Source organism: Paramisgurnus dabryanus, chromosome 13, assembly GCF_030506205.2.
Source record: "Paramisgurnus dabryanus chromosome 13, PD_genome_1.1, whole genome shotgun sequence".
Classification (NCBI taxonomy): Eukaryota; Metazoa; Chordata; class Actinopteri; order Cypriniformes; family Cobitidae; genus Paramisgurnus; species Paramisgurnus dabryanus.
Window position 1 is genome coordinate 10,234,767 of NC_133349.1, and position 13,096 is coordinate 10,247,862.

Here is a 13,096-nt window from a genome sequence, read left to right on the forward strand (position 1 = left end):
ATTGACCGCCTTGTGTTTCAGCACCCCCTCCATCTCTCTTCTTCCTTCTCATCACGAGTCAAGCAAACCTTAATTGCACTGTTATGTCGGTGAAGCTTGATTTTTAATTGAGCTGGGAAAGGCAGAGGGGTTTGGCTAGGGGAGAAGTATGTGTAAATAAAAAAGAAAAGGCTCGAATGTTGTACATTTTCTATTTTGAATTTTGATGTGAACCGAGCCTGGAAGGCAACAGAAGCCAAGTCTTGGCTTCTTCGAGGCAGAAGTTTATCATGTATGATGTGGAAGTTAAAAATACTGACCAAGTCACCTTTTATAATGAGTTCTTAAAGGGACATTCCACTTTTATTAAAATATGCATATTTTCCAGCTCTACTAGAGTTAAACATTTGATTTTTACCATTTTGGAATCCATTCAGCTGATCTCCGGGTCTGGTGGTACCACTTTTAGCATAATTCATTGAATCTGATTAGACCATTTGCATTGCGCTAAAAAAATAGCAAAGAGTTATTTAAATTATAATCCATTGAATCGGATTAGACCATTAGCACTGCGCTAAAAAATAGGCAAAAAAGTTTTGATTTTTTCCGATTTAAAACTTAAAGTTTCAATATTTTTCATATTTAAATTTGACTCTTCTGTAGTTAAATTGTGTACTAGAACCGACGGAAAATTAAAAGTTGCAATTTTCTAGGCAGATATGGCTAGGAGCTATACTCTCATTCTGGCTTAATAATCAAGGACTTTGCTGCCATAACATGGCTGTAGCAGGCGCAATGATATTATGCAGCACCCGAAAATAGTCCCCTGCTATTGATAGTAACAAAGGGGACTATTTTCGGGTAGTGCGTAATATCACTTCGCTTGCTGCAGCGATGTTATGGCAGCAAAGTCCTTGATTATTAAGCCAGAATGAGAGTATAGTTCCTAGCAATTTCGTTCTAGAAAATTGCAATTTTTAATTTTCCGTCGGTCTAAGTACATGATGTAACTACAGAAGAGTCAAATTTAAATATGAAAAATATTGAAACTTTAAGTTTTAAATCGGAAAAAATCAAAACTTTTTTGCCTATTTTTTAGCGCAGTGCTAATGGTCTAATCCGATTCAATGGATTATGCTAAAATTGGTACCGCCAGACCCAGAGATCAGCTGAGTGGATTCCAAAACGGTAAAAATCAATTGTTTAACTCTAGGAGAGTTGAAATATGAGCATATTTTAAAAAAAAAAGTGGGGTGTCCCTTTAAGGATTAGTTCACCCCAAAATAATTTTTATATTACTGGATTACTTCTGTAGAACACAAAATGAAAAGTTTTCAGGTGCCATCAAAGACATGAAAGCTCCATAAAAGTATCAGAAATAAACGTCCACGGTCCATATGAAAAATATTTTAATTCTAAGTCTTCTAAAGCCATGTGATCGCTTTGTGTAATGAACAACCTAAAACTTAGTTTGTTGCTTACCGACAATCTCCACTCTTGTGGCCTGTTAACCCACACTTCAGCAAAAGCCGGATCTGTCCATTTCATGATCAAATCGATTATATCGGTTTCGTGAACTGCTTAATCAAATCAATTCCTCAAACACTCTTTGATACTTCTCTTATTAATGCACAAGGGAAATCTTGGGCAGATATCAAATTTTTTAATGGGTAACATAGTAGTTTTTGCATCCTTTTTGAAGTTTAAAAGCCTCAGTGCACTGTAGATCAGTTGGTGTTCGTGTATCTTGAGTGGTACAGCATTGTGTCAGCAATGCAAAGGTTGGGGATTTGATTCCTAGGGTTCGCAGATTCTGATTTGAAGTGTATTAAAGCATAGTGTAAATGTACATGTGTAATCGCATGGGAAAGTGCAACCAGTGCTTACTCAAATACTTTCATTTAAAAATAATTTATTTTGTGGTAAACTGTTCCTTAAATGCCTTTCCCCATTTGTTTTTTTTCCTCTGTAGACGGTAAGTTCTCCTCTCCAGTCTCTCCAGCAAAGGACTTGGCTGATCCACTGGTCTCTGTTTGTGTTCTTCAACCACCCGAAGGGCAGAGACAACATCATTGAGCTTTTCCTCTACCAGCCACAGTAAGCACCTTTTGCAGCTGCACGTTTCCTATCTAGTATTTGGTTTTGCCTTGGTTTGACTTTTAAAAATAGCATAGGTCCAGGTTGGTAACCCCACCACAGTCCACAAGCAAAACTGCTGAATCTGTGTTCACAGACCCACGAAACAAGTGGTCAACGTGAAAATGAGTCTGGCAGCTCCGATGAATGCTGACAAAGGCAAATGGGCCGCTTAACCTGCAGGTTGAGTGTTTAAGACTCCTTAAAGCCATGTTGACATTCATTGGGTATTTTATACTTGAATAAATGGAAAAAATGCTGCCAACCATCATGCCAAAGAAGCGCCCTCAGTTGCATGAATTATCCCCATTCTTACCTACGTCAGATTTGTTTCTTTTTAAAAGGTTTACTTATAAGAATCAGTTCAGTTTGTTTATTACATACAGTTATACACAGGATACATATTGCAGTGAACAAGGTTCCCACAGGTTCTTAAAGTCTAAAAAATTCAGAAAGTTATATTTAAGGCCTTAAAAGGTCTTAAAAACGCCCAGATTTTTATTCTAGGTCTTAAATTTAATTACCCAAGTCTTACATTTCTTACCTCAGTTCATTCCCAAAAAGCATTGCCTGCAGAAAATACAATTTTAATTTAAAACACTGAATAACTAATCAGTGGTAGAAAGTGTTTGAAGGGCGGGCCTCTAAAAAAAAGTTTCGCACTTTGCAGGTCACTGGATTGCACTTCAATCCAGTTTTTAACTTTTTTTTTAAGTAGATGCACATGTAGGCTATCATAATCCATGCAAATCATGCCATAAGCTATATTTCAGGTGTTGTGATCTGACTGTATACTGTGGGTTTGGCGAGAAACAAACCTTATATTTAGTTTTGTATAAGCAAAAATCTTTGCAGATGGGTAATTCAACCAAATAGCCTGTGGCTTACCTGAGCATTGCCAGTTTCTGAAACATAGAGGACGCAGAAGCGAAAAAAAATCAACACTGCTTCATTGAAAATCAATAAAGCCACCAACAGTGAGTCAACTTTAGTGTTACACAGTTTTAACCTAGGAGGCTTTTTTATCTCACTGCTCCATGTGTGTTCACTCCCTTGACTCTAATCTGCTCTCTGCTGCAATGCCCTCGAACCTAATGCGCTCCGCCCTCAGCTCTTTACAAAACAGCAGCGATTGGTGGACGGAAGAAAGAAAGTACCGTAATAAACTATATATTGCCAAAAAGTGCAAGTGTATTCTTTTAGGAACAATTCAAACTTTTTGATAGTGCAAATTGTTGAGGAGTTACAGTTAAATGAGTAGCGTTAGAATCAGAGCTCCTTAGGCCGTTTCTCAATCCGAAGGCTGTAGCCTTTGATTTTACAGTTTCGGAATCCATTAAGCTGATCTCCGGGTCTGGCGCTAGCACTTTTAGCATATTTAGCACAATCCATTAAATCTGATTAGACCATTAGCATCGCGCAAAAAAACCCAAAGAGTTTCGATTTTTTTCCTATTTATAACTTTACTATGTAGTTACACCGTGTACTAAGACCGACGGAAAATTTAAAGTTGCGATTTTCTAGGCAGATATGGCTAGGAACTATACTCTCAAACTGGTCTAATAATCAAGGACTTTGCTGATGTAACATGGCTGCAGCAGGCGTTGTGATATTATGCACTGCCCGAAAATAGTCCCCTTGGTTATTTTTAATAGCAGGGGACTATTTTCGAGCAGTGCGTAATGTCACTACGCCTGCTGCAGCTATGTTACATCAGCAAAGTCGCATTAATGAGGTGTGCATTATTTTCGATTAATGTAACTGCCATCGTTAATTCTTACATAATCGGTGTCGTCATATAAAAGCATTTTTCCCTCCGCCGGTTGTTTAAAAACAGCCAATGTTCAATGCAGATTATATCTTGGCAATCCAAAGGGGTAGAAAAACATATTGTATCTTATTCTTTGTGATTTTGAATTGGGTGACAATGGCAAAAGAATTGCAGTTTGCATGCCTTGCACTTTTAGTAGTTCACAACATAATACTTTGAAACAGAGTAAAAAGCTAAACTATCGCTATCTATCATTATCGGTAGATGTCATTTAAAGTAGTCGAATATGGGAATCATCACAGAAAAATTTAAACGCTGCATCCCAATTCCAAAACAAATTTATTTAGCTTGATGGCTGAAACATTTAGCTTACAGGTCTGATACAAAACCTACAAAAACCTTAATAAAAAGGAAGTTTTTATTGAACGACTCTTTTCCTGAACACCATCCAATCAACTATGACTGAACCTGAACATGACATAGTGATGTCAGCCTAATTGTCAACAAAACACAAGTGAAAGAAGAATAACAAAGGGTCAAACCGGTCTGTTACACACCACGAAGCCCTTTTCCAACTAAAATATGACTTTCAACTTACGTGCCCTCCAAGAACGCAACACTGTTTTGGTACATAAAACGCAGTGTATCTAATGCAGTAAATTCTGCTACGATTTGAGATTTATGGGGTTTGATTGCTCTTCGTGGCCACAGCTAGGCAAATAAAAGCTCAAGGCAAAAGAGGTGAGTGAACGACAACAACAAAACTACTAAAAGTCAAATCTTTATTGCCAGCAGTGAAAGATCTCTGATCTCACAAATCCAACCACAAATTAAAAGTATCTTTTTGAAGGGTCTTTAACGGAACACAATGGATGTTCTCCTATAATGAGAACCCAGGTCCAAAGGGTTGTTAGGCCAGCCAACTGTCTCATAGGCTTAAGAGTATAGCTGCAATAAACAATTAAGGCACGGATAAAGCTGTGGGATCGAGTCAGCGGGTCAAATATTCAAGCTAGACTCGCAGCCACAGGTCACTGGCCCTCAAAACAGGAAGTAGCGGTCAAGGGCAAGAGAAAAGGGCCAAGCCCAACCATGGTTTCCAGCTTGTAACAGTACAACAAGCCACCTCAATCCGTATTTGTATCCACTACATTCGGGTACTTATGAGTAATTACTGGTCTGGTCATCTTTAACCATCTGTGCTGTCGGAAAAAAACATAATGGAGGCAGATAAGTTATGTGTTGCCATGACTCTGAATAAACCAAGACATCTGGTCATTAACACAAAAGTGCATTAAAGGAAACATGTGGCCTTAGAAATAAATGGCAGAAATACGTATACTAACTAGCAAGTTAAAATGTACCTACATTTCACTTTGGGTTCTTGCAGGTTTCAGTTAGTTAAATTTAAGACCTTTTAAGACCATTCTGAGTTATAGCTCACATAACTCATGCTGTTTCTGCATTTCTGATGTTTATCTGGAGTACCTATAGAGTAGTATGACATACTTTATATCTCCGAAGAGTCTTTAGTTTAATCAGATTTATAAAATAAATATTAGCTTTACTGAATCTTTCCGATGACGTACGAAAAAATGAAGGAGGAGTTACTACCGCTGGAGGAGCGAGTATGAGTCATGCAACACTATACAACACTTATAACTTATGATTCACTACATGTTCGTGTCATTTATATAAAAATGCACGCGCCTATTTCCAACATAAGACAGAAGTCTTACTTACTGCATGCAATTCGTGACCCGGTTGGGAAAATCCAGCGCATCAAACACACACTCAAAACTCCGCTGCTAATAGACTATATCCATTGTTTCCATATTGCTGGCTTTCTTCTCCTTACATCCAAAAACACACTTCTTCTTGAGTAATTGTTGAGTTTTGAAATGAAACAAAGCTGTGTCTCGTGATAAGATGTTTGCAAGTTCTAGCGTCTCCCGCTGATTGACGGGTGGGCGGGGTTTTCCGGGGGAAGTGCCCATATAAAGAAGTGATACGTATAGAAACCCCTGAAACGTCAGTTGGACCTGTAATCGAAAAAAACTTTCCGAAACTTGTACAAACCCTGGCAACGTGCATTCATCATAGAAATACTCTGTAAGGGGCTAGTCACACCAACCGCGCTTTAAACACTTCGAAACGCAAGGCGCGACGCACTGCCTTTTTATTAAAAATACATGGAAATACATTATATGCTTAACCCTATTAGACCGCGAATGTTGCTGCCGACAAACTCTACACAGAGTCCTTTAGTAAGAGACTTCTGACAATGTGGGATAAATGCTGATATATAAACACTTTCGGCCTGAAAATTGTTCATATGGTCAGTCTGCCTCAGTAGACGCCAACACAAAAACAGAAACCCAAATTTTTTTTGTGCTGGAAAAACGATACCAAAGATAGGCTATCGTGTAATACGCTTCTAGCCACGTCCAAGGGCAGTTTGAGAAAGAATATTGTCACAAGATGACCTATGATGTAGGTGCAAACAGGAAAGCTAATACCATAGAAACACTATCCCAGCCAGCACAGAGTGGATTCACTTGATTTACCTCTAATCCTCCCCTCCTCCTCGCAGATGCATCATGAAATTGAAACTGCATCACCGTTTCCTTCTTTGCTTCATTTCTACCTATTTCTCTCCATCTTCTCTTAGACCCTCTCAATCGTCTAGTCTTTTATCAGACGCTTTTACCCAACACAACGTACAAATGAGATCGTAAGTGATTTGCCATGTAAGAGTTAACAGTATCTGCAGTATCACCCTGCCAAGTTAAGAGTAGTATTGATGCTTGGACAGAAAAATGAATGCTGAAAAGTAGTCAAATTCACAGGTTTCATTTTTTCTCTCTCTCTTTTTTTAATGAATACAATGTGCTTTTATGGTTATGTGTAAGTTAACGGAAAAGTTCACACAAAAATAAAAATGTACTCACCCTCATGCTATCCCAGATTTTCTTTCTTCGGTTGTAAAAAATCAATTATTACTTATATAACATAAAATCTCATGGATTCTTGCGTGTCTCATGACTAGTTGTTGTAATATTTTGTCATGCAATAACAACTGAAATTAATTTATCACTCTTTGTTTGTATTGGTTTGTTTTGGCTAAATATTAAGCATTGCTCTCATATGCTTCCGAAGACTACAGTTAGGCCACCTGGCCACCATTAGATTATTTGTTTTTGCAATCATATAGTGACCCATATATAACTATTAGTCTTTTTATTAGAATGCCACCAGAAAGTACAGAAAATTTGTATGCAGTATTAAAAAAAACTTGAATACAATTATAAGCTAAAGTTTCAAGCATTTAGTGTGACATTCGCTTACATTTAAGCAATAGCAGGAACCTGCAGGCTCCCTTAAACACAAAGACGAAATTTTTTTTTTTATTCTAATCTAATGACATTAGGACTTCAGTCTCCTTAAGAGCTCAAAATCTGCTCTTTCCCAAGGAGGGGCACACTAAATACTGACTTGTGCCTGAAAAAACTTTTTTTTACATTTTTGTGTACATATTTTCTGTTTCTGTTAATAAAGAGAGTGTGATAAATAAATAGGAATGGTCATTAAAATAACAAAGCTGGTGAAGAGTTAAGACTTTTGAACAATACCCCACATTTAATGCTACCACTTTTAGCATAGCTTAGCATAATCCATTGAATTTGATTAGACCATTAGCATCTTGCCAAAAAAATAACCAAAGAGTTTCAATATTTTTCCTGTTTAAAACTTGACTCTTCTGTAGTTACATTGTGTACTAAGACTGACGGAAAATTAAAAGTTGTGATTTGCTACACATATATGGCTAGGAACTATACTGTTATTCTGGTGTTATAATCAAAGATTTTGCTGTCGTAACATGGCTGAAGGAGGCGCAATGATATTACAAACTGGCCGAAAATAGTCCCCTGCTATTGAAAATAACCAAGGAGACTATTTTCAGGCAGCAGCAAAGTCCTTGATTATTACGCCAGAATGAGAGTATAGTTCCTAACCATATCTGCCTAGAAAATCACAACTTTTAATTTTCCGTCAGTCTTAGTACACAATATAACTATAGAAGAGTCAAGTTTTAAAGGCGCTCTAAGCGAATTCATGTGTTTTAGGCCATAAAACATTTTTTGTTTCATACATTAAACATCTCCTCACTATCTGCTAGCTGCCTGTCCCCTGAACACACTGTAAAAAAAACGCGGTCTCTGCAGGCAACCCAGGCTTCACAAACTACAACAAAAACAGAGTGGTCAAACCTACCACCACGAAACATAACAAAGTGTTCCAGCCAATAAACGACAAAAAGGATTTGGGAGTGGGGTTTGGGGGCGTTCATGACTCGTTCAGAAAGCACGGAGGGGAGGAGTTAGCTACACTCAGTTTTGTTTGACAACACTTCGAACGTCAACAGGAAGGGATGTCACACAGATTCGCTTAGAGCGCCTTTAAATGGGAAAAATATTGAAACACTGGTTATTTTTAAAGCGATGCTAATGGTCTAATAAGATTCAATGGGTAGTGCTAGCCTCAGACTTGGAGGTCAGCTGAACGGATTCCAAATCTGTAAGAATCAAATGTTTAACTCTAGCGGAGCTGGAAAATGAGCATATTTTCAAAAAAGTGGAATGTCCCTTTAACCCAGTGGAGTAAGTTGGATTACTTTAGCTTTAATATTTTGAATATTTTAATATCCCATTTAAGAAGGTAACATGACCCATATTAATAAAATTGTTTGTTTTCACCTGAGGCATGTAAGGCATATAGATCTTGGGATAGCATGAGGATGAGTAAATTATGAGAAGTTTTAGTTTGGGGTCAACTGTTCCCTTAAGTGCTCGTGGAAGCTCCCTGAGGATTATTTGATGCACCCAATTTTAACGTGCTGTTAAAATTTAGCATCCGATTAAGTCGTATCATAGCTGTCGGGCTCGGTTGGATAACTCGTATTTTTGTCTGTGAACTCCAGATATGGCATCGTGACTCATGCGAGCGGTCTGGCCATCAGAGCCTCCCTGGGAGAGCTAGTAGGTGTAAGTTAATCAGCAACACAGCATGAGGTGTTGTGGTTTGCCATGAAGTCCGATGACTACAAAGAGAGGAGAGGCCGAAGGCTGCGGTTGCCAGGATCATACGCCGCTGCCGTTTTTAGCTCCGACATCACAAGTGCCACAGGGCCCCTTGTCCCTTTAATTGTTTCTGCTAATTAAACCATCCGGCAAGCCCTCTTCCCTTCCTCCAAATGACATGTGGTTCTCTACGCTGATCCATTGGAAAGCTTTAGGGCCCAGGCAAGGCAGAGGAGCTCTACTTCCTTCTCGAAATTTAATTTGGTCCTCATACGGGGGATGATGAGGGGGAGAGGGGTTCAAAGATGTTCGTACAGATACCGCAGGCGCAGAGGCTGTCCTCCAAATTGACTCAAAGTTAAGTGCACCTTAACAGGAGCTCTCATTCCTATGACAAGGCATCTGTTGTATGTTTTTTTGTCCATTTCAGAAAAAGCTTTTGCACTTCTCTGGTCTGTAGAGAGGAAACTTTGTCTTGGGTTGTAATAGTAGTGCTATGTAGCTTTCCATCTCGAGCTGAGCCCACAGTTAGTTGACCTGTGGCTGAAAAACAAGTCCCTGGTGGATAGAGTTTCACTGCTTCACAGGCCTGTAGTTGGTGATCCGTGTCTAGAAGGGGGTTTTCCTACTCTTCTCTCCACAGGGGGACCATTGAACAGAGGTGCTTTCAACATGCAGCGTTACTTGCATATTCTCTCCAAACAGAAAGACAAGCTCACGATATTATAGGATATTGAAAGTTATTGCTTATGTTCTCTATAAAACTGGATTCTGGTACTTACATTTGTAGTTGATGCATGTCGGTGCTGTTGTGGTTAAAGGGATAGTTCACCCAAAAATGAAAATAATGTCATTAATGACTCACCCTCATGTCATTCCAAACTCGTAAGACCTCCGTTCATCTTCAGGACACAATTTAAGATGTTTTATATTTAGTCCGAGAGCTTGTTGACCCTTCATTGAAAATCTAGGTATGGTATACTGTCCATGTCTAGAAAGCTCATAAAACATCATCAAAGTAGTCCATGTGACATCAGTGGGTCAGTAAGAATGTGTTGAAGCATCAAAAATAAATTTTGGTCCAAAAATAACAAATATTACGACTTTATCCACCGTTGTCGTCTTTTCCTTGTCTGTTGTGAAGCGCATGCGCGAGACTAAAGTCACGTGACTGCAGTGACGTGGATGACGTGTTATTTGGTGCGCCACAGCTGGGTTTTTTTGTGCGCCCAGGCTTCGTTTACAGTCTGAAGTAGACTGTATGCTGTAGTAGTAGTAGTAGTATGCTGTAAGTTTGAAAAAAAAACTTAGCAAACATGTCTGAGGATAACACATCATCCGCATCACTGCAGTCACGTGACTTTAGTCTCGCACAGGCGCTTCACAACAGCCTAAGAGAAGATGATGCTGAATAAAGTCGTAATTTTTGTTATTTTTGGACCAAAATGTATTTTTGATGCTTTAACACATTCTAACTGACCCACTGATGTCACATGAACTTCTTTGATGTTTTTATTACCTTTCTGGACATGGACAGTATAACGTATGTAGATTTTCAATGAAGGGTCAACAAGCTCTCGAACTAAATATAAAACATCTTAAACTGTATTCCGAAGATGAAGGTCTTACAAGTTTGGAACGACATGAGAGTCATTAATGACATTATTTTCATTTTTGGGTGAACTATCCCTTTAAACCCGGAGTATAGTCTGTTTTTTTATGCGTATACAGACGTGCGCACACGGTCAAATGCACAACCTTGCAAAGTATTGTTTATTTATTCATGTGTACACAAACATTCAACGGATGCGCATTGCAACAACATGCAATGCATCTCCTGGGCTACATACTACATTCTCCTGTAGGCGCATACGCAACCAATGTGTACAATGTTTCAAAAATCAGTAAAAAATGGACGATATGTCAGCCTTCAGTGGATATGCAATTCTGGTTGGGGTTGCACTTTTCTCCATCCATAGTTATAAAACTGTAATTTCTATAGTCTATGTCATGTTAATGTTTCCAGTCATCTCAAATGTTATTCAATCTCTACAAATGACATGAAGTAACTTTGTTGTTGTTTTGTTTTTTTAAGGTACCTCAATGCCATTCAGACCATGTGTCCACACATACTGCGCTATCTGACCACAGCTGTCATCACCAACAAGGACGTCCGCAAGCGTAGGCAGGTGCTAAAGGATTTGGTGAAAGTCATCCAGCAGGTATCAGACGCGACTTTGGTCCTTTACTTATGTGCTGCTTTTCTCACTGCCATTTGCATGCTGGTTTTGCTTTGTGTTGATTGAGTCTTAAAGTTGAATCCTAGTAACTTCGTATCATAAAACAATAAAAAAAATATATCTTGTATCTTAAAATGAGAAAAATAAACCTGGTATTGACTAACAGATGAATGAAATGACAATGGGTCTCATTCACTAAGCATGCGTACGCACAAATTTGTTCGTAAAATGTACGGACGTTTTAACTTACAAATCATGATTCAACTAAAATTTCTTCTAAATGTTTGCAAAAACGTAAGAACAACTTAGACCACACACATGCGCAATAATCATGAACAAGGGAAAAGAACCCTATGATATATATCTGTTATATTTTATATATATTTTTTTCTTGTTCATGATTATTGCGCATGTGTGGTCTAAGTTGTTCTTACGTTTTTGCAAACATTTAGAAGACATTTTAGTATGAAAGTTTTGTTGAATCATGATTTGTAAGTTAAAACGTCTGTACGCACATTTAAGAACAAATTTGTGCATATGCATGCTTAGTGAATGAGACCTAATGTTTTTAAACGTATAGGCTCTTTTTTCCAAGGTAATGTTTTAAATTAAATTTAACAGGTAAAGCTAAGCTGTAAATTTATCAAATTGTGAAAAATAATTTTAAAATCCATTCAGATATGAACAGATTAACGTTGCGTTGAGTTTGAGAAACGTGTTGCTATTTGTAAAATCCACATAGCCAAATGTGTCCACAGCTTAAAAAAAAATACCCTCAAGTTTTTCGTATTAACATAGCTGTAAATTCATAGACTGAGCCTTTGGCATGATCACAGAACATCACACATCTGATTGGTTGGCCCGTTTCATTTTCCTTGATCCTATTGGCCTGCTGCTGCTCCTTTGATAACTGTTTAGTTCTCTGCTGGTCTCCCTGGCATCATTCACACCCGCCTCGCATGTAGTGACAGATGTTTTCAATGGGAGGTTACCATCACCAGATAAACACTTTTTTTTCTAAAGAGAACATACTTTTATTTGATGTTAATACATTCGGCACATTGCATGGGATCGTATACCTCACTGCGTTTGTGGGAATGAATGAACGGGTGGTGTATATTGGCCTGAAAATAAAAGCTCGCTCTCTGCGTCTCACTTTATCTAAATACCTCCTCAGGCTTTCCAAATCTTGAACCCATTAGATTTGATGAATGGTGCTGGACGGTCTTATTGTGGTGATTCGATGTCTCCGTGTCCAACAACAGTAGCTTCTTCAGAGATCAATGGCACTGAAATCCAAATAAGCGCATCTCCGCCGAGTTTGCGTAATCACTTAAACATGTGTCCCAAGGTGCGCACCGTTCTAACTGCATAACCGTCCCCTCTCATGGTTACTCAAGCATTCGTGGTATTTAGATTCAGGGAAGACCTGAAGACTATCACATATCGGAATGGGAATCGTCCCATCAGGGCCTCTGGAAGGGAACTGGAAGTCGTTCAGCTCTTGGGTGTTTATAGACATGGCACATTAGGCAGAGGTCGTGATCATTATTGTGTGCTTTGACTGAAAATAACCCTACGTACAGTAACAATAACACCCACATTTTTAAAGTGACAGTTTCGCTTAAAATTACAAATTTTTATGATCTACTTACTCGTGTCATTTAAAGCAATATTTAAAAAATTAAATGTTTAACAATTTTTCTTCATTTCTTTTTATTTTTTTAGGAGTCATATACATACAAAGATCCTATCACCGAGTTTGTGGAGTGCCTGTATGTAAACTTTGACTTTGATAGTGCACAGAAGAAGCTGAGAGAGTGTGAGGCGGTAAGTCCCACCTTTTTATTACTTTTGTTTTTCAGCATGTCCTTAAAGACCAGAGTGAT

The 13,096-nt window shown here is 38.3% G+C and overlaps 1 protein-coding gene across 1 annotated transcript in view; it reads left to right on the top strand.

Annotated features, from left to right (window-relative positions):
• eif3ea (eukaryotic translation initiation factor 3, subunit E, a) overlaps positions 1–13,096 on the top strand; it is a 47,341-nt gene that overhangs the window by 20,869 nt on the left and 13,376 nt on the right. The window contains exons 7-9 of the mRNA XM_065298535.2: positions 1,952–2,076; positions 11,063–11,189; positions 12,936–13,037. Of these exons, the coding sequence (XP_065154607.1) occupies positions 1,952–2,076; positions 11,063–11,189; positions 12,936–13,037 (354 nt within the window). The remainder of the gene's footprint in view (positions 1–1,951; positions 2,077–11,062; positions 11,190–12,935; positions 13,038–13,096) is intronic.